The sequence below is a fragment of the Acanthaster planci genome, linkage group LG03 (genome assembly GCF_054643075.1).
Source record: "Acanthaster planci isolate LZ-2023a linkage group LG03, COTS_SCS, whole genome shotgun sequence".
Taxonomy (NCBI): Eukaryota; Metazoa; Echinodermata; class Asteroidea; order Valvatida; family Acanthasteridae; genus Acanthaster; species Acanthaster planci.
In genome coordinates, this window is record NC_141779.1 from 8,322,048 (window position 1) to 8,346,525 (window position 24,478).

At 42.9% G+C, this 24,478-nt stretch overlaps 3 protein-coding genes across 6 annotated transcripts in view; 2 read left to right on the plus strand and 1 right to left on the minus strand.

The window, feature by feature from the left end:
• Positions 1–53: 53 nt before the first annotated feature.
• Positions 54–14,676, plus strand: cdc27 (cell division cycle 27). Of its 2 annotated transcripts, none has more exons than XM_022242718.2 (19): positions 54–195; positions 1,476–1,551; positions 2,119–2,266; positions 2,650–2,775; positions 3,030–3,127; positions 3,230–3,426; positions 4,261–4,496; positions 4,642–4,762; positions 5,318–5,442; positions 5,902–5,977; positions 6,570–6,792; positions 7,518–7,690; positions 7,970–8,122; positions 8,563–8,643; positions 8,777–8,904; positions 9,214–9,331; positions 10,154–10,357; positions 10,817–10,991; positions 12,088–14,676. In XM_022242718.2, the coding sequence occupies exons 1-19, from the start codon at positions 172–174 to the stop codon at positions 12,192–12,194; spliced, it is 2,589 nt and encodes an 862-aa protein (XP_022098410.1). In that variant the 5' UTR covers positions 54–171; the 3' UTR covers positions 12,195–14,676. The 2 variants fall into 2 exon arrangements, with proteins under 2 accessions (XP_022098410.1, XP_022098412.1); XM_022242720.2 differs by having other exon boundaries at positions 3,230–3,390.
• Positions 14,677–14,865: 189 nt separating this feature from the next.
• nub1 (negative regulator of ubiquitin like proteins 1) lies at positions 14,866–24,430 on the minus strand. 3 transcript variants are annotated; one of them, XM_087133899.1, is made up of 12 exons: positions 24,388–24,430; positions 23,781–24,063; positions 22,635–22,771; positions 21,821–22,062; positions 21,119–21,345; positions 20,767–20,962; positions 20,235–20,344; positions 19,703–19,887; positions 19,034–19,275; positions 17,432–17,627; positions 16,918–17,059; positions 14,866–16,680 (listed from the first exon to the last, which is right to left on the minus strand). In XM_087133899.1, the coding sequence occupies exons 3-12, from the start codon at positions 22,764–22,766 to the stop codon at positions 16,490–16,492; spliced, it is 1,863 nt and encodes a 620-aa protein (XP_086990025.1). In that variant the 5' UTR covers positions 22,767–22,771; positions 23,781–24,063; positions 24,388–24,430; the 3' UTR covers positions 14,866–16,489. The 3 variants fall into 3 exon arrangements, with proteins under 3 accessions (XP_086990025.1, XP_086990026.1, XP_022098382.2); XM_087133900.1 differs by having other exon boundaries at positions 23,781–24,009; positions 24,388–24,403; XM_022242690.2 differs by lacking the exon at positions 24,388–24,430 and adding an exon at positions 24,259–24,383 and having other exon boundaries at positions 23,781–24,009.
• Positions 24,232–24,478, plus strand: part of LOC110983433 (1-phosphatidylinositol 3-phosphate 5-kinase-like) — a 54,778-nt gene continuing 54,531 nt past the window's right edge. The window contains exon 1 of the mRNA XM_022242687.2: positions 24,232–24,369. The gene's annotated coding sequence lies outside the window, so the exon portion shown is untranslated. The remainder of the gene's footprint in view (positions 24,370–24,478) is intronic.

The following is a 24,478-nucleotide window of genomic DNA, read 5'->3' on the forward strand; positions in this document are numbered from 1 at the left end:
ACGGATCGAAAGATCGACCAATGAAATCATTCGTTTGTAAGGTGAAAATTCGAAGCATGAAAACGAGGTTCAAAATGGCGGACAGCTGAAAAATTTTCTGAGGAAAGATTTTCAATTAAGTTGGAAGTTTCTGTGTTGTTTACCTCGAATCTTGAACTCATTCTACATATCATGGTTATTCAAGAACCAGTGCAGGTAAATCAGTGCATATTGTTGTCTGAAGTCTATTTAATTGTTAACTCTTTAAGAATAACGTTAACCATGTAAACCACCGTTAACGTTAGATCGTGCATATGCGTTTGCCTATCCGGCATGCGGAGAAGGCAAGTGATGATTATAATGGAGGCGTCTGTTATAAATCATTCAAACAATTTCTTCATTAAAATGGGAAGGAGTTCCATACACGGACATCACTTGACACCCTCTACTTAAACCCAGTACGAGACTAGGCCTAGTCTGAATATTTTCACCTGCATTCTCGAGGTCGGAAGTTTTTACATTTATTGCACTCGACCTCTGGGCAAAAGGGCGGCTTCTCCATTCACTTTCTACAGGGCTTCGCATGTATTCCTCTATTTTTGCAGCAATATGATAAAAACACCTGAAACTTTTTCATTACAGTGTGGGAGATGTTTATAGCACATAAATAGTCAAATGTCAGGCAAGGTCAAGATTTCAGGCAATATTCGCCATAGAATGATAGACTGCAACACTATTGCCCCTTTGAGTTTTGTGAGTGTGAAATATGGCATAGCCATCAGTTTACCAATCAGAGAAAATAATCAAGAATCATTAACGTCAACCCAACCTTGAGCATGACCGACATCATTAACATGGCTAAATTTTATGGCATGGTTGATGTCACTTTTATGAATTCTGATGTGATCGTTGGCGATGGCAAACCTCCGCAAGGGAAAATAAGTGGTGTCTGTATTGTCCCAATACGGAGAGGTCAGGGGCATGCCAGGTAGCTAGGTCCTTGGATAGTTCAGACATAATTTGCTGTCAACTAACGAATGAAACTTCACAATTATGATCTGAAAAGGAAAGTCTGTAAAAGTTCCATACTCCCACAATGCCTTTCCACCATTGTGCAAAATCAACCATGTGGATTAGTGATAACGCTTACATTATGTCAACTGGTCGCAAAAGCATAGGCCCATCCCTGTTGTTTTCCCATTTAGAACAGGAGGGATTGCCGTTAATCAGCAGGCATTTCCAAGTGTTTTTTCAAAAGAGAAAATAATTCCATATGCAGCCAGTAATTTTTCCCTGTGGCCTATTTAGCCATCTGCAGACCTCCCAACCCTCCTGATTTTGGCCGAAAATTTCTGCTTTTTCACTCTGTTTTTCACAATTCTGATTTTGCCCCTACAATTTCTGGCAAATCGCAATTTTGCTGTGTTTCAGTGGATTCAAGTTGGTCACTTGAGTTTAAATAGTGCATGCCTTTCATTTTGTCAATTTTCCAACAGGCTGCAATATGGCAGTGTTTAAATCATTACGCATACTCTGATGCAATCTTCTTAGCAGAACGACTCTATGCAGAAGGTAGGCTCATTAAAGAAGTTTTACTTAATTAAATTTTGTAAAATTGTGAAAAAATGTGATGGACTGAATAGTTTGGACTAGAACATTTAGTGATTGGTTTTTGCTTTATCTTTTGCAAATTACAATATTTCAAGCAAATCTAGATAAAAGCTAATATAAAATATAGAAAACAAAACTGTACTTTAAATATGCATATCATGTTAGTTAAAAGCTGTTGCAAAATATTTAAAATGTCCACCAGATGGAGTGGTGCCCACTTTCTATAATAATTTGGTAGACATTTGAACTGTTTCAAGTATATACAATGTATTCAACTGAAGGTCGTCCTGTATCTCAGTGGTAACGGCAGTAAGAGTCCCGAGGCTTCAGGTAAACGAAATGTGACACACAGAATGATGTTTTGCAGGGAGAACGGTCGAGCAGCTGCAGGCATTCAGATCGTCGTAGCAACTGCGTCTTGTTGACCTCAACATGTTTGATGGTGGCGAATTCACATATTTTACGATACAGTATGCCCATGGTCGTCAAATTAATTGCTGATAGTTGTTTTGTCTTCCTTTCCCTCAGTGGGATCTGATGAGGCACTGTTCCTTCTTGCCACATGCTACTACCGTGCCGGCAAGAGCAACAGGGCTTACTCGCTGCTGCAGATGAAAGGATGCCCTACCCCACAGTGCCGTTACCTCATGGCACGATGTTGCCTTGATCTAGACAAGTAAGGCCCACTGACTATCCCTACTGAGCCCTCTAGTGCATTGTGTGTGTTTTTATAAATTGTGAAAACATTATGACATTTTGACACCTTTGTAGATCAGGTACATGGGTTCCCTCAGTCGTTAGTCATAATGCTTGAATGTTTTAGTTGCTCTAGAATGGTTCACAGCATCCAAATTTTATTCATCATTTGATTGTACAGTTGACATTGAATGAGTTCTGCTACAATATTAGCACTGCTCCAAACTGTGGACTGACTGCTGGTTAAACACACTTGTATGGGATGGTAGAAATTTTGAAAATGTCGGTCCTCTCTGATCCCATTTTGGTTTCCAACCTCCTTCCTCCCTCCTGCTGTCTCCCACTCCCTCCCTCCTCTATCAGGCTGGCAGAGGGAGAAGCAGCCCTGGTGGGCAATGCCGTACTCAAGCCCCACTCCTGCGAGGAGATTAAGACAGAGTTTGCTGACTCGGCCTCATTTGCGCTGGCACTCCTGGCAAGAATATGCAGGTGGGTTATATCCCTGAGACAAATCTGCAGTGCAGGGACTAATTTATAGTGTTGACTCGACCTACGTGTTTGTACTTCAGTTGGTATGATGTGCACATACAAGTGCCCCCCATAAACGGCAGTTTATGACACACATGAATATTATCCTCACCTTGTACACCACACCCAATTGCCATATACCATTTTTGTGCTCATTCTGATGAAAATTGGTCGTGGAGACTTATTTAATGTAGTTTTCTTTTGACACACAACAGTAAAACAGAGAGGAAGGCACGGTCATCAGAGTCACTCAGGCAAAGTCTCAAATTGAACCCGTTCCTCTGGTCATCCTTTGCAGACCTCTGCAATCTCGGTAAGTTGTCAAAATGTTCCTGTAAAGACCATCAAAACATATCCAGTCTTTGACATTTTGAATTCGAGCGAGAAACACCTCACTGGCTTTTTATTTGGGCAGGCGAGAAGCCAGACCCCAGCAAAGTTTTCCAGATGGCGCCGGACCCTGATGTAGCCACAACACAGCAAGACCTGTATCCCATCATCGATACCGAGAACATGTCAGTCAACCACCAGCAAACTCCCACCTTGGACTCACCCTTGACGGTAGAAACGCCACAGGTGAGCTCAGTGCAGAAGGCAACAGGCAACAGAAAGGTTTGCATTATACAACAATACGTGATGTAGTCTTATTTGCCCCACTAGAATTTCATGTAAATAAATTATAACAAATTCCAACGGAAGCAGTGTTGGTTAAAGTCTGTTGATACATTGATAATATCCGATATATCAATTTTGCTTTGATATCGATATGAATGATATCACTTTGACATTGAAATCTATATATCAAAAGTGCTGATATGAAAAAAATGAAGCTAAAGTAGTTGTTGTTACTGACAGTATCTTGTCTTGAAACAGAAGTGTCCGTTTTTTGTGGCCAAGAATAGCAGTCAGCAAATGTACCATCGATTTGTTGTTTTCCTCTTCACAAAAACTTATAAAAGTGGTAAAAAGTAAACAGCTATGTGGTGTATAATGATTTTTTACTTTGTTACTTACATGTACATTTAAAAACTTGCATGTATTTCGCATGTTGTACATTTAGTAGGGCACCTTTCCACACAAGGGAAAATGCGTACACAAATAAACTGTAAAATACCCTTATGTCTGGGTACCAAACCTCATTGGATATTGCACAAGTGGTACAGCGGAGCTTTGACGGCCAGCAGCCGTGAAGCTCCAAGACTGTTTTACATGTGGTTGTGACTTCAACATAAGTGAATTTTGCCTGGTACTTGTGTGTGTACTTTTTGCATATATGACATTAGACAAAATGTATTTATGTATGATGCATCAAAGTCCTGTGCCCTCTCTGCATGCACCAACCTCCTTGAAATTGGGTTTCTGTGCATCAGAGACATGGACATTTTGTGGGAATGGTTTGTCCAATTGCTCCTTTTCACTTCAGTGGCACCCCCTTTTTTTTTTCAGGACAACTCTAACATCACCTTACAGCTCTCGGGCATCAAGCCACTCTCCAACTTCTTCACGCCAGACCAGCAGCAAGGCGACCTCTATCACACGCCGGCAGAGGCAGGTCTGGCGCTCCTGCTACCCCCAGCGGCTCCTGCCACTGCCATCAGCTCTTCACGGTTGCAGAGGACTAGGCCGCGAGTGGGCCGGAACCTCCTGGGAGGTCCTGTCTCTGCTAGCCCGCTCACGCCCAGGTGAGATGCTCAACAGAAGTGCGGAGGCATGTGCATATAGTAGGAGGGGGCTCTTCAAATGGCTTTGGGTATGTAATCGTATTCATGCATGGCAGTCTAAAATGTTTGCTGTTGAATGATTTCCTGTGTGCTTGTTAACAATCAGTTTTGGAGTGCTGCCTGTTGACACACCAAGCCCTGCAGAGACCATGACCACAACGTACATCACGCCGTCCCCTACCGTGTTGGACAGTCAGGCAGTCGATATCAGGGCACCACAGAAGAGGGTATGTGCTTCATTTTCTGATTGGTGGGTGAAATTAATAAATGGAAAGTGGTTCAGAATTTTACAAAATTTGCCTCCCCCCACAAAAAATGTGAAAATCCATCTGTGTTGGAGGTAGCTAAGCTCATATGTATTAAAGGAAGAAAATAGTCTGGCTCTGTGTTTTCTACATGTATATTATAGCTTAAAAACTTCATAGACACAGACCCCCTTTGTATTCTAGAGCATACATTCTGGCCATTTTACATGCCACTAGTGCCCTGTCTATCTAGGCGTTCAGTCTGGTACAGCACCAGTTTTTTTCATGTGAGCAAACACATTGGGTTACAGAAACTACTGCACATGTGGGCCTCAATTAGAAAACTCATCTTGATGGAACCATTTGCTAAAACTGTCGCCAATAATCACACTTTTTTTTCTGAGTTCCCGGTTGTATACCCTTTCGTTTAAAAGATATAGTTTGCCTTTAAAGCATAAGTTCAATTTCAAAGAAATGTATTTTGCCACATTCCGTGCTGCCTTTGGACTAGCACCTAGTATTTTAATTTCTGTAAAGGGTATATCAAGAAGGTCACAGGTGACAAAGCCAGCTGTGTTCAGCCAATCAGGGAATTCAAGTAACACCAACACCAAAGACCCCAGCCAGATGCTCCTCAACCAGACACCCAGCCCTCAGCCAAGGTGAGCTGGCTTGGTTCTGTTGTTGCGCATGTAGATGGAACGTGACAACATGACATGCCGTCTGTGACCTCACTGCCGTCCTATGTGTCACTCATCAATGAAACAAATGTAGGGGAGGATTGTTGAAAGTAATGACAACTTCAGTTATAATAGCCTTTTAATTAAGCATTTTATTCAAATGAAAAAACTTGTTTGAATATTTGTTTTTAATGGTGACCCATTATCGTGTGGTAGTAGACGCTCTGCTCAGTGTAGTAACTTACAGGCCACCTTCAAAAAACAAGAGAAAAATTCTTGGTGTAAGAAGGTCCAACTGGTTGATTCGCCCATGACCAATCAGCCCAAGTGTCACCGTGCGAGCTTTGTTACTTTCAGCAGGGTTCAGGGTTAATCATCTGTGAAGGCTTCTTGTACAGTACAGTTAATGTCAGTTTTCAGTACTAATCTATTATCTTGCAGTGCGGCTCAAGTCTTGTTCCCATCCTCCCAGGGAGTGCGGAGAAGCTCTAGACTATTCTCCAACAATTCAGTCAAGGTAAGGAAGCAGCCTATAAAGTTTTGTATTGTATTTAGATGCAGACTAGATGTGTACTCAGTGCATTTTGATGAATTTGAATTCTGTGTGATCATAAGGTAAGCCCCAGAGTGTACCCCTTGCTGTTGGTAAGTGCTTGTTTTGTGGAGGTGAGTTTGATAAATATGCAAGTTGCTCTTTAAGTTAATAACTTAAATATTGTCCCTCAAATTATACAACTGAACAAGATCAAAGAAGTACATTTAAATGAAAGACGTTTCATAAGAAATCTTTTTAAACATATATTTGAAGTTGGCAAGTTTAATCTTTGTTTTTCTTTCTCATCCAAACTTCTAACTTGATTCTTGCTTATGCAATTCAGAGAATTCCACAGGAGAAGATAGACTAAAACATTGATCTTGAAGAATTATATTCCTGTGGTGGCAGAATTGCTTTGTACGAGCTAGTGTCTAATTTAGTGGTCAAATTTTGCATCTGACCTTCATTAAACGAAGCAGAAGCAGTCTCATGGGAGGGACTATAACTGTGGAACTTTGATTGACAGGACAAACAAGTCAGTTTTTAAGTGGAGAAAAAACATTGTTTCCGCCAGGAAAATGCTACCAAGAAAACAACCACCAGGAGTAAGATTGGTCCCTCTCGCTGTCCTAAGGGCAAGACGAAAGGCAAAAGCAGCCGGACGTCCACCGTCACGCAACCCCCAGACTCAGAGGACCTGATCAAACCAGACAACTATCGGACGTTAGAGTCCAGGGCGGCCTACGCCGCTGTCTCACAGCAGCAACAGCTGATGAGCTTCCAGAAAGCCTCCACTGGTAGTTGCAATGTTTTTGGATCTTGGTTATATGTCCATCAAACCAAACCCTCCCTGATTCCTTCAAAATCCAACCAAAGAGGATTTTAAAGGATTGAAATGGCACAGCCCCTTCCACTCCCACCAAACTCTGAGCATGATGCTGCCGGGAAGTTTCAAGTACATAGAATGCACTTTTGGCTTCCTTCTCAGTGGTAGGTTTTGGACGCTTCAGGAAAGTCACCAGTAAAATACAGATGGAGTCGGAGTTGTCTACAACTGTTGGCCACTTGAAAACCTCAAAGTCCTTCATTGTCCCAGAGCCGTCTATCATCAGAAATCTTCCTGGTAACGTGACCAACAGTAGAGAGGACTTTGAAACTACTTTAGAAATAAGATTTGCTCAGCTGGCTTGGTGGTTCCGTGGAAATGTATAACAGTATTAGGCCTGGAACGTATTTGATTGAAATCGGTGTTGTGCCAAGACTGTCCTGTGCATTTGACTTACTGGCAGAACCATCTCAGTTTGGGTATGTTGTGCTCTGAAGCAGTTTTTATCGGAAGTGTAGTGAGTATTGTGACAACCAGGTTTACAAATTTACTCACTTGGGCTCAAAATAGCCTGGAATACCCCCAGTCTGTGACATTTTGCCTTTATATTTGCATCGTTTGATGAAAAAAAGATTAAAAACTAAAATTAGGTTAATGTCGTAAAGGTCTAAACTTGAAATACTCTCTTGTCACCAGAGGGCCTGCTAGCACTCCTCCGAGAGATCGGCAAGGCTTACCTGGCTCTGAGTCAGTACGACTGCCGCAAGGCCATCGCCTACTTCTCCAGCCTACCACCACAGCACTACAATACGGGCTGGGTCCTGTCCCAAGTTGGCCGGGCATGGTACGAGCTGGCAGAGTACCAGAAGGTAAGAGATGGGTGACACTCATTGCTTAACCCTCACAGATGGAGGGGGCAGTGGTATTATCAGTGGCCGTGTTTCAAATAAATGATACAAATGACCCTGATTAACCACATTGACTACAGAGAGACTCAGTGACTTCAATAGTATGGAGCAGTCAAATGTGTTATTGGGGCCATCACTAGTCCCGCGATTCAGAATTTTGACCCGATGCGATTTTGAGTTTGCGGCAGGTCCAACTTGACTCCCAATTTTTATCCCTCATCGGTTTTGTGCCATGTGCAGGCAGAGAGGCTATTCTCGGAGGTGCGGAGACTAGAGCCCTATCACCTAGAAGGCACGGAGTACTACTCCACGGCACTCTGGCATCTTCACAAGGAGGTGGCACTCTCCATGCTGGCCCAGGAACTCAGCAATTTTGAGCAGGAGTCGCCAGAGGTAAAAATGTAGCATTCCGACGGTCGAGTCAAACTGAGCCTCCGTTCTCGGCAGAAAGTGTTGATGTTGCATGCTGTCATAACTTGGCATTTTTGGGGGCTGGAATGGTCAGCCGAGCTTTTGCGTGGTCTGTGAGCATGGCGTAAGACCAGCTTGATTCAAATTTGGCATACCTTAGCAAATAATAATTTTGAATTTTACTAAACAGTCATAGGCAGGTTTTTAGTAGGTCAACGTTAATTATGTTGGCAAATATTGGAATTTGAAATCTAGTCAGTTGTCAAAATATACTAGGATTCATTCTTAAAACACTGTAAGTTAATTTGTAGGCAATTTTGTTCTTGATTCAAGAGAAGATACAGGCTATAAGGACCGATCATTATAGGCACTGAAAACCATGGTATATTCTTTGATTGACTTCCCTCCATTTGTTCATTCAGGCCTGGTGTGCAACAGGTAACTGCTTCAGTCTACAAAAAGAGCATGACTTGGCCATCAAGTTCTTCCAGCGAGCAGTGCAGGTATGTAGAATGAATCACATGGAGAAGTCAATGGTTAAGTATGATGAGAAATACACATACGCTAAGCATGTGGCACTTCATGGCTGTTGATAACAGTGATTGATAACGGTGGTCACCTGATTTCATTTGTCAGGTGGACCCCCAATTTGCCTACGCCTACACATTACTGGGACACGAGTATGTGGCAACAGAGGAACTGGACAAAGCCATGTCATGCTACCGCACAGCCATCAGGATTAACACAAAGCACTACAATGCATGGTAAGGCATTCGTTGCTGGTCAGCCTGTGAGCTATCAGCATACTTGAAAGTAGTCCTTACTGTCTACTTCACAACATACGACTGAAGTCGCCAAGGGGACTCTTGCCTGCAGCAGCGATGGCCAGTCTTAGGATATTGTGCGTCACTCTAACATCTTGTGATTTGACTATGTGCTTAAAGTGATCATTTTAGCGTCTCACTGACGCCCCGTCTAAAAAAATTCAACAAACTTAACTGAGAATGGAAGCTCTTGGAGGGCAATTCTGCCACTGGAATCAGACAATATTGCACGTTTGTCCTTGTCCGCAGGTACGGTGTTGGCATGATTTACTACAAGCAGGAGAAGTTTGCCCTGGCCGAGATGCACTACCGCAAAGCCCTGGCCATCAATCCGCAGAGCTCTGTCCTGCTGTGTCACATAGGAGTGGTAAGCCAACCTTGGGTACCAGACTTTGCTGCTGCCTGTCCCGGGTGCTGAGCATTTATTGTTAATTTTTCTCTACAGTTCTAAACATTTTATGGTACGTACAGAACAAGGCTTGAGGGAAGTCATCACAATTTACTCCGAAAATTGGCTCAGTGTATTCCTGAATGACAGTGGCGTCATTACAACTGTGGCCCGATTAGCGTGCAGCGGTACTTTATTGCTCATCGCTGGAGTGCTGGAGCACTTTTGTCCCTGCTGATAATCTGGGGGCACTGAATGCCACAAACAGTGGTGTACCGTTTCAAAACAATGACAGATTACTTTCGCTCATGCCGACTGAAAAATGATGGCAATTCCCAGCAGCTCGGTGTTTGCTCTGGGTATGGTCATTTGTTACAAGGCCCAGCTCCTTAGTCCGATTTCAGGTACCCCAGCTATGCGTACAAACCCAATGTTACCCGGTGCCTGGTACTGCAGAGGCAAGTGGTTAACAGAAGCTAAGTGAGGGTGCTTCCTTGATACTGAAAATATATGGCACCCTGTATTTAAAAACAGCCTATAGAGTGGATGGCCAATTTGCAGTTGAATGTGCACAAAAACAATTAAGTTGTACTTTTAAAAGGAACAAACTCAATAAACTGTGCAGTAAATGTGCTCTTATCTAACAGTGGTTTTTAAACTTTGCCAAAAGAGGTAGACGAACAGAAATTGTTCTGCTAGTTATTGATAAACTGTAGCGTCACATTATGAATTTTTATTGAAATTAGAGGATCAAAAACTGTTTGGGTCAAAGAACAAGTTATACAAATTGGACTTGAACAGGTGCAGCATGCTCAGCACAAATCGCAGCAAGCCTTGCAGACCTTGAACCGGGCCATCACCATGGACCCCAACAACCCCCTGTGCAAGTTCCACCGGGCCTCCATCTACTTTGCCACGGAGCGCTACCAGGAGGCCCTGCAGGAGCTGGAGGAGCTCAAGCAGATCATTCCTAAGGAGTCGCTGGTCTACTTCATCATGGGCAAGGTGAGTTCACTGGTCCGGGCAAGCTGGTGACCTGGTGCCACAGAGCAAGAGCAGGGCTTGCCAGTCATGGTATGTGTGTTCTTAGGCAAGACACACTACCACAATTGACTCTGCACAGGAGTGTGAATGGGTACCTTTATCAGGGTAAACAGCAGATCCCATTAATCTCAAGCTGATCTGCGGCAAAACATCGGTTTAATGGCCCATTGAACAGGGGTAATAATTGAGAAGTGTTTGAGACCTCTGGGTGTAATGCTCTGTTGGAACAACCCCGATCATGCAATTGAAGGGTCATCCAGTGAATTATTGTATTAAATGGTGAATAAGTAACAGTCATTGTGGAACTGCGCTCAAGCAGATCCCGCTTCTGACACCATTCTATTTCAGCGCCAGTTTTGAGTTTTCAAAGTTCAAGGGGAGGTGAAATTCTAAAACAATAATCAACTGTGAATTTTCCAGGTATACAAGAAATGTGGGCAGACCCACCTAGCTTTGGCCAACTTTTCCTGGGCGGTGGACCTAGACCCCAAGGGGGCTAACAACCAGATTAAGGAGGCTTTGGACAAGAGGTACCTGCCCGATGACGATGACCCAGCAGCTGAAGCCCTGGCTGATCCTGGGCCCAGTAATGCTGGTGAGTTCCAAGTAGTGTCGTATTCCACACCCCAGCTGGTCCTCCTGCAAGATCTACTGTAGGTCCATCAAGAGTCCTTCAGTAAACTCAAGTCATGAGCTGTGCAAATGAGAATTTGGCAAAGGCACCGTGTGTCCTAATGGCGGGTAATCTTCTCTCCACTCAGGAGTGTATGTGCATACTTGTGGGGGTAGAGATGGTAATTGTGCTTATGAAACCATTTGTACCTGAAAACTACCTCCATGGTTTAATCAGTGCACGACTGGTGTTGCTCAATCCTCTGAGAAGCATTTGAGCACGATCCAAATTACCACCTCTGAAGTTGTTATTGACAATCTATCACATTCTCCAGTGCAGGGTATGTGTTACAAACATTAAGGGTTACAAGAAGGCTGTCCATTGCTAGGCATGTCTGGGTGTTTCTTAACCATTACCTGCCGGGTGAATTTTTCTTCAGCGGGATGAGGTGACGGGACTTTTTCAAGATTTTCCATTTTCAAACTTCTTAAAAAATTCATGTGTTCATTTACTGGACATTTACACCCACACGAACGACTGTCTGGTGGCTACTCTGATCTGACAGGCAACCTTCATTGACGCCCGAGTATTCAACCCAGGCCTGCAGCCCTTTAAAAGAGAGCCCAGAATTATGAGGTGTTGCATAATTTCCTTTTTTCCAGTGAATGCAAGTAGCCTCTTTTTATATGCAGCTGGATTAGCGAGCAGCGGCGCTGTGTCACTCATAAATGGGGCCCTGGAGCACTTTGTCCACGATGCTAATCCACGGGCGTGCTTTGTCCAAAACAGTGGTACACTCTTTCAAAACAGTGTCGGACTACCTTTGAAAAATGATGGCAGTTCCCAGCAGCAGGTCCTTTGTTCCGAGTACAGTCTTTTGTTACACAGACCAGCTCTTTTGTCAGAAACCAGCACCCCGGCTCTGCGTATAAACACACGGTGCCCGAAACCGGGCTCCCCGGCAGGAAGTGGTTCATATGAATTTTAAATTGTCAAATGTTATATGTGAAATTCTTCAACGGCATAAACACTAATTCACTGGAGACTGACAGCTGCTCATTTTTACAATCTTACACAGACACTGGGGATAGTGACACAGTGGGCGAGGGCGACGTGGCACAAGAGGGCACCGTTGAAGCTGAAGACATGCAGCTACAAGCCAATGAGAGTGACGAGAGCTTATGATCTCTGTGAAGCACCGACTGTGACTTCCGTTAATTGAGACAGTACCACCAAAAATCTAACGAAATGTCAAGTCCGGCATTTTGGGCGGTTATTGTTGCATAAGCCGTATTGGTTCCTCAATAGAGTTAAGGCTCCAATTGGATGTGGATCCCACAGCTGACACCAAATATGAACCTACAACTTATGGGTGGGGGAGACTTGGCGTAATGTTAGCTAATTTTTCAAAGCATGCCAAGTTTGTTACCAGTCGACTCAAAATTTATACTGTGATATTTACCAGGTGATACAGTGTGTGTAGCTCAAAAATTGTGCTTATAGTTACAGGAACTAGACTACTTAAGTGTTCAAGGGGATATTTTCCTGGCTTGAAATGGCTGAACTCTTGTGTCTTCATGTTTTTCCCCTGGCCTTTCTCGGGTCCATTATTACTGAATCGTAATCAAGTGATTTCCTTGTTACCTTTGTGCCGTGAAATTTTCTCAGTGGATGTCCAGTGCAGTAATGATAAAGTTGCAAGACATGCTGGCTGCTTGTTGATGGTGATGGGACATCAGTTGATCAGTTTGTGCAAAGATGCAATATAGCCAGCCGTGTTCAATTCCTCCATACTTCGTAGTCCCGCCGCTTCATTGTTCCACTTCTCTTTCTAATTCCCTTGGAACCGCAGTGAGGTGTGCTGTAATACTGTTGGTCTTTTACAAGTAGCAGGCAGTGGATACAGAGGTTTCGCATTGCTGGCATCTCCGTTGTGTCTCAGAGGCGGTTTTTGTTATTTTAATTTAGTTACAACGAGTACACAGGAGCCTGTCCCAGTGATGCAGAGCTCTTGCCCTCTGAGGACACGTCAGGGCATAGCAGATACAAAATATGCTTCAAAACTCACTACATGTCACTCGTTCTTAGGCGGTCAGCAGCTCTCTTCTTAAATGTGTTGGAAAAACCACCACCAGAAGATCCAGGGAAAAAATTCATTTTCCTTTCAGTCCTCCCTCTCTGACAAATCCTGTGAAATACAAACCAGTTCCCTTGAACAAATCAAACCGCATATACAGTAATAGGAGGAAGGAGGGACGTGATGTCATACCACCCATAATTGCAGCCTGGAAATGGCCATCAATCCCGGACTCTTGGCCTGCCTTACTGTATCATCTAAATATTGAAAGTTCTGAAGGTTGAATACATGTGCCGTTTTAAAATAATTTGTAGAGTTTTTTATCGGAACACCTTCCAATATCTGTGCAGAAGGAGAAGCTTATCGTGACATCGAGGCATCACCTTGGGTTTTATCACCCACCATCAGGTTTAAGAGTATGCACTCAACATATCCTGGCAGTACAACTTTCATCCTTTGGGGTGAAAGCCAGCAGAGGAAGAACTTCAGCTGTTCTAGGAGTTGATTCTAGGAGTTGATTTTTGTAAAATTCCTTGCAGAGTCGTGATAGCTACCCAGTGATTGAGAATATGTCAATATTCATGCAATACCAGCAACTACCGCTGTCTGGTTTTTTTTTTTATATTTTCACTGTGTTTCTTTCTAGAAGTTACTATATTTTTGGCTTGCATTCTGCTTTTCACCTGCCTTCAAAAAGAAAAAACCTTATCTGATGTGTTGTTGGCAAATGTAAAAGAAAATAGCTTAATGACAATATTTTTATACAGTATATTCTCTGTACTAATTACAAGTATGCATATTCTGCTGTGCCCTAAACAGTTCTTAAGATGAATGTAATAGTTCTAAACTATGCTATAATTCCTCTGCTATGACATGAGAGCTGACATTGTCCACTATTTTGGGAGCAAATCATTCGGTGTTTTTTTTGGTTTGTTTTTTTAACGACTGGCTATTTTACTACATGTTGCATACCAAAGTGCAAGTTGCTGACTGAATCAGCATTGTGCCATACTTTTGCTGTGATGTCTAAAATGCTAGGTAGCTGACAGAAATTTGTCTCTCCGAATGGTCTGCCCATACTCAGCCGCAGATAGAGCCAGATGACTCACTTTTCAGAGTTGTCGTCGATTTGACAGAATTCGTCTAAATTCTCAGTGTCTGTGTTGTGTAGGGGGAGACGTGTTAGAGCCACTGAAGTCGGCTAGGTCAGTCTTACACTGCATGATTATACTGTCTCCGGGCAGAAAATCTGTCACGTGTGGGTTAACCATCATGGGTCTTGCTTTCAAAAGTAAAAAAGAAGAAAAATGAAGATGCTAAATAACTTTTCTGTAAATTTTGTGTAGCAATCGCCATGGTAGATTTTCTCTCTATCTTGTGGGACGCAGGGAAAGTTTTGGTTATTTAGGGACGCTTAATGAGAACTACTGTATCGGTGTAATGTTAGGAAATCTTTCATGTGGTCAAAAGTGTGCCATTTCGGTGCGTGCATGAAACATGTGTAGGACAAACCGATTTGAAATGTACTTGCAAGTATGCTGCCCCTGTGTACATGTATATTCAATGATAATAAAAGTATTGTATGAAATATTGATGGACTGTGACCGTCTGTTAATGGCCATATTTAGAGGGTTGGGGTTTAAGATTTCTTTTGAGCTGATGTAATATTTTGCTTTGCCAGTGGTAAAAGTACAGTCTTTGTTTTTAGTAACATTAGTTATTGTGGTAAGTTGGAGCTTGACTTGAAAACTGAAAACAATAATGGGAAAAATACCTGAATGTGGCTTTACGAAAGCAGATTATCAAATTTATTCTTCTCAAAATGTAGTCGATTAACATTCAGTGACATAAAAATGTACACATTTGAGTAAGTGTGACTATCCAGTGAAATCACCAATTTCAAATCACTATGAAATTCATTTCAGTATTAAACATCTTGAAAACTAAGTTAGCTGCATGACCAAAGAACTAAAACATGATGTCACGGTTTGTTGTTCACACATGCACTTTCTAATGGGATCTTGATGGATCCCATCCCGTCTCTGCCTTAGGAAAACATACATGTACATGAAGCATGACATCATTGGGTTACAGGTCTATTTAAAACAACTGGATCAATGATCCAGTGCACTAAAACAGTGGCGTCTCCAGCAGGGAACCTGTTGCAATATTTTTCTTGTGGGGAAATTTAAAGTGCCAACAATTAAAAAATGATGCCTGCAACCTTTCTTATTGGAGGGGCAAACATTCTTTTACAGATGAAACCAAATTGGGAACAAAGTTGTACAGAAAACTCTTATTTTGGCCCCTGCCCAACCTGATAGATTGTTACTGGGCCTTTAAACTGGGCCAGGGCCAAGGCTCAATAAACATAATACAGTCCAACCTTTATGTAACAAGATCCTGGGACTCTACAATTTCAACAGGGACCTTGTCAGTATAGAGGGTTTGCATGGCTGCCATCTTGCAGGCCAGTGCTTTTGTTCCATGAGGGTATGCACTACAAGGGCGTTTCCCTGTGTAACAAAAGAACAGCCCTGCAAGATGGCTACAACGCAAAGCCTCTATTGGGGGAAAATAAAGGATATAAACACTTGGGGACCAAAACTTGATCTTGTTATAAGCAGGATGTTGCGTAAGTGCTAACTCTTGGTGTTTAAAAAGTGCCTTTTTCCATGTATAGGCATGCCGCATGCAGCTCTAGAAATGTAAATTTCAGTATGTTAAAGTGTAACTGCTAAAAACATGAACCCCCACAAATCTTAAGTCTATATTAATCCAAAAATAAACACATGTTGGAATTTAAAAAGTACACAAAATTTATTGCTCATAGTACAGAGAGAAAGTTGGCTTGAAGAATCCTTTTTCTATAATTCATACAATCTGAATACATGCAATGCTCTATCATGCAACAAAATATATCTTTGGAAATATGTCAAGAGTAAGTGTTACAAGGCACAAGCATTTTTCTGATTTATAAGAAAATTGAAATATTTGCACCAAATGTGAACGCCATGAATCACCTCTGAAGTACAGAAACCACCCACAAAATGTTGGCCTTGTGTCCACGCAATTATCCAGGTGTGCCAATGGTTGCCAATAATGTGAAGAAACATCAGAGAATTGGCACATGGTTGCAAAGGTGTGATCAACCTCTGGCTATTTGAACAGCCAAATTCCTTCAAGAAGTTTCACTCTCTGTTGCAGGTTAAGTCTCCTTGTGTCCATGGATTCCACGCAGGTTATTGGTCTCTCTATTCAGTCCCAGTCAGCGACTTTAGTTTGGCTTGAGATCCAATTTTTGATTGATGCCAGCAGTGTGCTGTACATTTGTGAGAACCTAACTTCCTCTTTTATTGTCAGGCACAAGTCTCCCAATCAAGCCTGTATCAGTGAAACATCTCTAACTGTTGATTGAGGCCACTCGGGCTTTATACTCTTCAATGAACCTAGCCTCCTCCTCCAGCGTCAGGTCTAAGTAGTCTTCCTCGTGGTCAGGAATGTCCGGGGCAATGTCAGCGATGGCCTGTTTCTGTTCCTCTGTCAAGTGCTCTTCCTCATCGTCTGATGCTTCTGTGCGACTGCGTGACGATCCTAGTAAGAAAAGAATAAATCAGTGCACTAGATGCTAATAACATTGAACCCATACTGATCCCAATACAAGTAGAGTTACAGATTGCTTTGCCGTAGGGTGTCCAGAATGGCTCTTCTGTCCCTAGGTAGGACATTTTGCAAGAATTTATAATGACAAGGGGTTCACTGGTGTTAAATACACACTGTGCGGTTAGGTGAAGCTGGGAGTGTTACCAGCTACGACGACATCATTGGTACCTGATGAAGAAGATGCCTGAGCAGGCTCCGGAGGTAAGACCCCTCCTCTTGCAATCAGGACATCGACTGCCTTCCCGACGTTGCCATGGTAACGATATAATGCCAGTCGGGCCACTTCAGGATCAAAGCCGAGTTCACGGACCTGTACAGAGTACAAAGTGTGAACACTGATTTAACACCTGTAATCTGTACCATAACATTTCATTGGCTGAATTTTGACCACTTATTGGAACATCTTTGATCAAATCGTCCATACTGATCAGGAATTTCATCTTCAATTTCAATAAAAGTTTGTCACAATTCTACCTGTGATAAATTCAGTACACATGTTATGAGAAATGTGACTTTAGACCAATAATAAAAACACTGATAGATGCAGGGATTGATTTTAACATTATAAAACAACAGTTACAACATCCGTTGCTATTGGCTGGGCGAGCCTCCTCCTTAACCTGAATAGTCAATTTAAACCAATTGCATGACAGATTCTGAATATAGTTCCTCCCTCACTGACCTGCGCTATCATCTCATTAGTCACCTCTCCTTCCCAAGGCTCACTGGCACTGTCCCCAAGCATCAAGAGGTCCGGTTGCTCCTGCATGGCCTGGATGGACAGGTGAAGGTCGTTGTTAGTCTGCTTGACGGCAGCCAGGACCGCTTGCTTGGGGAACCCCATCGACAGGAGAGTGTTGTAGACTTCCAACTTCACCCTGAGAAGCAAACGGGTGACCCATGTCACAACACACTCAAGAGAGACTATAACGAAGTTGAACCGAACTGAACTGCAGCAAGGACCAGAATGCCGCGGCACAACACTTACTTATCCTCTTCACACTGGCTAGGATCTAAGGCTGCAATCGTATGCCGTCACTGAACCCTGTCCCGTGCTTGGCCAAATGAGAGACCCACCACCAGCATAGTAGTACAGTAATACATACAACTACACATGGTGAGCTTCGGGCAGATTACATCAACCCCCAAAAGAAAGAAAATCCCTTTTCATCACAATCACGTTAGCCCTTGGTTAACAGTATTTTGAAGTACTTTCCTTACCGCTCACCCATTTTTGGTGACCTTGCTTGAAATCCATCCTGGATGACGATGGGCCTGTTTGTGTCACATGGGATCTGGATCTTGATCACTGGTCCCAATACTGGTTTGCTCCATCCATTTACACAGATTCTGGTGTCAGTGAACCAAGGAGAGATTACTGATCCAGATCCGGATCCGTGTGAAACAAACAGGCCCAAGTGAAAAAGTTTTTTTCAGATTTGACGTCATGTCCAATTACTTTCTCGGAATTAACTCCTCAGGTTTTTTTTTGTTACTTCCTCTCAAAAGATGCGATAAGAAGAAAACTACAATCAATTTTCATTCCAATATCTGTAAGTATGGCAAAGGCCATAGGAAATAGTATATATATTTTCAGCATTACACTAAGTAAGAAAAAAACTGGAATTATGCATCAAAAAGTAGGTTAGACAACACGACCTATGGCCGAAGGTTAAGAAACTTTTTGTAATGGACAGAGTCATCCATTTTGAATGCGTTGTTTTTAAATATGCCTTTTAACTTTTGTATTTTGTTTTTGTAAATTTCAAAGATGAAGTAAAAAGTTAGGAGTCAGGACTAGGAAAAAATTCTGTCTGCCACGACATTAAAAATGTATCCATCTGCAAGTCAGTTTTACTGATGGTGGGGCTTAACCGCTTGCCGCCATGTAAAACAGTCTCTTGAATCATAAGCTGCCGGGCGGTGCTTTATGACTTTCGTATTCACCATACTTGTCACCATTGTTATGTCTATTATGGAGTTACATAACGGCTTCTTTGTTTGCCTTCAGCCCCCAGGAATGACAAACAATGGGTGGGCTGGACGATGCGTTCATCGGCCAGGCTGGCTTAGACCGCTGTGGTCCTTCATGCCATTGTACTTAACAATACGATTACAGCCTACGGTGACTCATAGCAGTCATTTCTGTCCCCAACTTAGGCCACCCGGTGGTGTGAATTAGAAGAATGGGTCCGCATTCGGGAACACCTGCCTCTAAGTGGTAAATACCAACACCTAAAAATAGTTTGCCCTCCGCCGAATCAAACAAACTAAGGTTACATACCAGCCCCCGTTGGCCGTCTTCCCCAGTTTCCGTTCCCTCCTCTTTTTCTTCTGCTCCTCTAGCTCCTTCTCTCTGATCTCCTTCCTCCTCTGCCTCTGTTCCGTTATCTTGCTTACGGCTGCTGAGACGTTGCCGAAGGCAGCCCGCAGGCCCAGCCTGGCCTCCCGCACATCAAAGCCCATGGACATCACTTGCATGAGCTTGTCTTCATCCACCTGTAGGGATGCAAGAATGCCTTCTGCCTGTGGGGGGGAAGGAAAAATTGACCAAATTGACCCTAAAGGCGTAATAAAGTGATTGGGTTAGATTAGATTGCATTGTATTAGTCTGCATTGCATTACATTGGATTAGACTGGATTAGATTTGTTTGCATTGGATTGCATTGCATTTCATTGGTTTGTATTTCATCGGATTGGATTGTACTGCATTGGTTTGCATTGCATTGGACTACATTGGACAGATCTGTATTGGATTGGAATGCACTAACTTAGATTGCATCAGATTGGACTGCACTGGATTAGTTGCATTGGACTGCATGGGATTGATTGCATTGGACTAGAGTGGATGTGAGTGCACTGGATTGGACAGCACTGCATTGCATTGGATTGGACTGAATTGGACTGCATTGCATTGCATTGGATTCCAAGAGATTTCAGAAGGCTATCGTACTTTCTGCAGCAGTGTCTGGGCAGCATCCAGCCGTCCCTGATAGAAGGCCAGGATACCCTGTAGCAGGTACAGCCTCACATACAACGCCAGCTCCCTCGTGCTCTCGCCTTTCAGGCTTGCCAGTCGCTGGAGGTTGTCACCGTAGCTGCGCCTGAAACAGTCCTCGCAGGTTCTCAGTTTGGCCTCTATCAAAGACACGTTCAACAAACTCAAATAAACCTACAGATGCGACCTGTTCTGCAGAAATAAGTATAACGTTGCATGTGTTGAATTAAAGTTACAGCTTGTTTGACAGACAAGATCAAACATATCTTTTCTTCTTGTTTGTCGTCAGTTTAGTTATTTGGCAGAAGCTGTCTTACAGAAAAGAATCAGCATGAGGCAACTACGATTATGAGCAGTCTACACCATCTGTTGCTATTTCTCAAAACTCGTTTCCTCCAACAACAATTTTCTAGATTGACAAACAATGAATGAACATGCACGACGGATACAACAAAATGCAGGATTCTATTTAACAGAATGTCTTTACCTGCGTCCGGCAGTTCACTGACGTTCTGAAGACAGAGGTAACACCACACAATATCAAGGCACAGTACGGCATAGTTGTCCACAGCATTTAGAATTTCAGACCGGCACTGGCTACAAGTTCAAAAAGAAATCTGATCAGTTCATCGGCTCCACAATAAAGTTGCAGGCCAGGTTTATACTTGCTTCATCTTGTGTGAAAACTCCTCAAGATGTTTCAAAGAGATGAAACCATGGCGTTCGTCATTAGTTACAGTTAGTGAGTCTATATTAGAACTTCTACCTGGATTTTCTGTGAAACTCTGACGTGAAAATATGGTAGATATTGCTATAAATATGCTCCATCACCATACTCCGACAACAGATCCACAATGGAAATGCCAGGTTACTATTATATCACCTTGCTACAACTTCGGGAGGAGCATTGGTATAGTACATGCTTGGGTTATGTATGTAAAGAAGCTGAAAATGGTGGAAATGTGACAAATATTACAAGGAATCAAACACAGAGAGGGGTGAACATGGTTGATAGAAACCTGAATGCTTTGTCAGCCTCTAGGAGTATCAGCAACGCCTCCCCATACTGCTTCCTCTTCAGACACGCCCTCCCCTTCTCGTTCAGCGTGAGGGCGACAGACAGAGCTTCCCGTTCACTGTCGGGAAGATCAATGGCTTTCCCTGTTTGGTCAGCGATTTGGAGGAAGTACTGCTCACTATGACTGCGGTGACCACCTACGAAAAAGATTTCAACACAGGACAGGTATCACAACCTGTTCAAACACAAGTTAAAGATGAAAAGTCAAAAGAGATTTTTTAGAGGCCTGGGCACAGGCAGCCCAAGTGGAACTTAGTTCTATAATATTGTTCTATGTGGTCGGTGGTACTAACCCTCTTTCCTCTTTGCCAAGATGGCGGCAGCCTCCTTCGTCTTGACCAGCTTGGAGGCCTGCTCCTCACGCCGCCTTGCCTCCACCTCGCTCTGGGACAGGCAGATGACCATGACCTGTGAGCCCTGCCGGACGTGCTGGCTGTGGATAGATGGTTCATCCTGGATGACCGAACCGCAACTGATGAGCTTCAGGTGGTCCTCCGTCACGTGGCTCCTGTCAGCAATCCTGGAGGCAAGATTAACAACAGTCCAAAGCCGGCTTATCTCTTTGGAATTCCAAAATAAACTAGAGTGTGTAGGTGGGTTTCGCTACAAGAAGCTGTCACATTACACTGTCATATTTTAATAGCTGTAATGACAAACTTTGTGGACAACTGTTGGTCATATTTTAAAATGAAATCATGAGATTAGGTCACATCAGAACGCATGGGGCCGATTTTCAACTGAATGTGCACAAAACTATGTATTTCTGGTGAAAGGAATAATGTTGAAGTATCTTTTTGCAATGGTACTAATTAAATCTATAATTCACGACTAGATTTCCAAGTAGGCACATTCCTTGTTGGGTTCTCGAGTGCATAATGGTTACACCAGCTTTTACAGTGTAACCAAAAAACAAAACAAAAACAAAGCAAAATGAACGCCCCCCCAATCAAAACCCATGTTACATGTAGTGATCCTTCACGCACAACTCAACCCACCTTTTTCTCAGCTCTCTCCCGCTGATTTCCAACGGCACCTCCACGTCGAGATGATCACCGGCAGCAGACGCACCCTCCGGGACCGCCCCCGTCAGTTTAACCTTCAGCATGGCCATGCTAGGCCCTGACTTGTTCTGCCTGGAGGCCAGTTTGGCCAAGGCATGCTGTCGCAGCCGCTCCAAAGTGGCCACTACTTTCTGCTGTTGCACGTTCAATTCGGACGAGTAGCGGTTGACAAACTCCTGAGAGAGATTGGAGGTCACTCTAATGTCAAGAGACATATTCCGAGTTCTCTGCAAGCTCCATGACATCAGTGCTAACCTTGTTCTTGAACTTCCTAAGTTTACTTTTCAGTGCTAATAATAATATTGCCAGTCATGTTTATTTTCCAATAGGCTTCGAGGCTCTCAGGACTTCCAAATTCGTGTTATGCCTAATTATCTTTGTCAGAGACTTTGCCAGATACTGTCTAGCGATAGATGAACTATGCAGGCCATCACACAGGGATATTACACAACTCCACCACCTCACTGTGAAATGTTAGAGTATCTATCCTTCTGGATGGTCTTCTAGCTACATCAAGAAGCTGCTCCTCATTTTATTTTGTTTCAAAGAGTTTTTTTACAGTTACATATGTTCAAAATTTGTCAATAGGGATCTGTACCAGCCAGAGGGATTTCAGGTTCTGTATGATTGATACTTGTGGCTCATAATTTTTATGTAATAAATTGAGATGTTTACAGGTGGGAAGTCATCACATTACTTGGTGTCAGTTTTTTTAAAGAAAATTTCCTAAGAAGTTGAATTCTCTGACCTCTGAGTAGACTCCCGTTGTGGAGTCGCCCTGGGTGTATGGAGGCAGCCATAACTTGACTTTCTCACTATTCAACTTCTGTCGGATTGCTTCAGTTACTGCTTCTTCATCGGACCGCCCACTGGCCATCATTCTTACTGGTGAGGAAATCATGGGCAATTACGAAATGTTAACAACGACAAGCCTTCAGTGCATTACCTGTACATTGATGCATGAATTCACCTGTAAAGTTTTCCCACATTTGAAAATGCAACTACATGTTATCTTCTGGAATAAGTTTGTGCTTGGCCCATCTCAAAGGCTTGAGCGAAAAGGATGCTGACAATGGTCCCTACCTTTGGGTCAGGCTATCACTATCAGTATCCACTCTCATGATCCTCCTGACGCCAACTTAAAATTTAAATGAATGTTGAAGACCAGCAAAGCACAGGCCCATTTATTCCCTTATTAACCATATCTATTTGGCATATTTATTTCTTTTTTTAACACTAAAGTAAGAAATATTATGAACTAAATAGCATGTTGTCCAAAATTGCTGGAAGATTCTCACACCCCCATTCATACTTAGGCCGGGAACAGGTTGACTCGTACATGTACCTTGGACAGCTCGTACCATCAACTCAACATAACTGTACCAACTCGCACCTTTGCCAAGTCGCACCTTGAACAACTCGTACCTCCTGTAAAGACAACTCGCACCTTCGTGTACGAGACAACTCGTACCTTCACAGAAATCAGAGCTTGCTCAGAGCTTATTATTATTTGATTTCTTAATCACGTGTTCGTTTCGTAATTTGCCATTTTGGCTACACTGCCTTCCCTGCACGTCGATGGGGTGACATTAATGTGAGACACGTCGATGTTATGCATGTGCCCGCACGGTCGGGCAACTGACGCTGGTCAATGTGGCCAGCCGTCACTGCATGCAATTCCGATTCTTTACTGTGCAGTCCACTGTGATGACGGAGTAATGTCATGTTTTCATTTACTTCAGAGTTTATAAAGTCTTGTCAGTTGTAACTTGTCAAAAAAAAAAGAAAGAAAATTTTAATAAGGACAGCAACCACCCCCCCCCAAAATTTCTTGAACGTGACCAGAAAAATTTCCAAAAGAAATGAAGACATAAGTTTTATACAGTAGACTCACCTACAGCTCCTCTCTGCTTCCAAGTTCTGATCGATTCAAGTTTCAGCACTCGCACACTTTGCAATCTCACTCACTCTGGTCATGAAGCTAAATTAAGGTATGTGTCATGTGTGTGATGTGACTTGTGAGGTTTCGCAGAGGCGACTTTGCCGAACCCTCGGGTCAGTGAGTGCGAGGCGAAATCAAATGGCAAAAGCAAGTGCGTTCACCTTGGGCTGTTTTCACCGAGCTGGTGGGAATTCCGGAAGTCGTGCATAAGTCACGTAAATACTGGGTAGGCCTACTTTATAAATGACCATAGAATACCTTTTCAACTGAAACTGTGGCATCGGTAAAACAATTTAGTGAAAAGCATTTTTTTTTCATTTTTAAAATAACGATCTATGAACTTTTCATTGTAGAACCACGGACGTAGGAAAACACAGAGTGATCAGGTGATAACATATCCTAACGTTACTCGTATATGCCTAACGTTTACTCAGTCAGAGATGGCAGCCTCCGTATGTCGATTTTCTGGCGGAGCGCGGAGTTAAGTGTTTGGAATCGAAATTTAGCCAAACATCATTTCATTTTTGTGATTAAAAGAGAGGTGAATAAAATGTTTTACTCTTTTGCAGTGGATCATGATATGTGCACGTCACCGCGCCCTTATCGGCTGAGTTTTACAAGTTACAGCGGTTAGAGGGCGCTGTTGATTA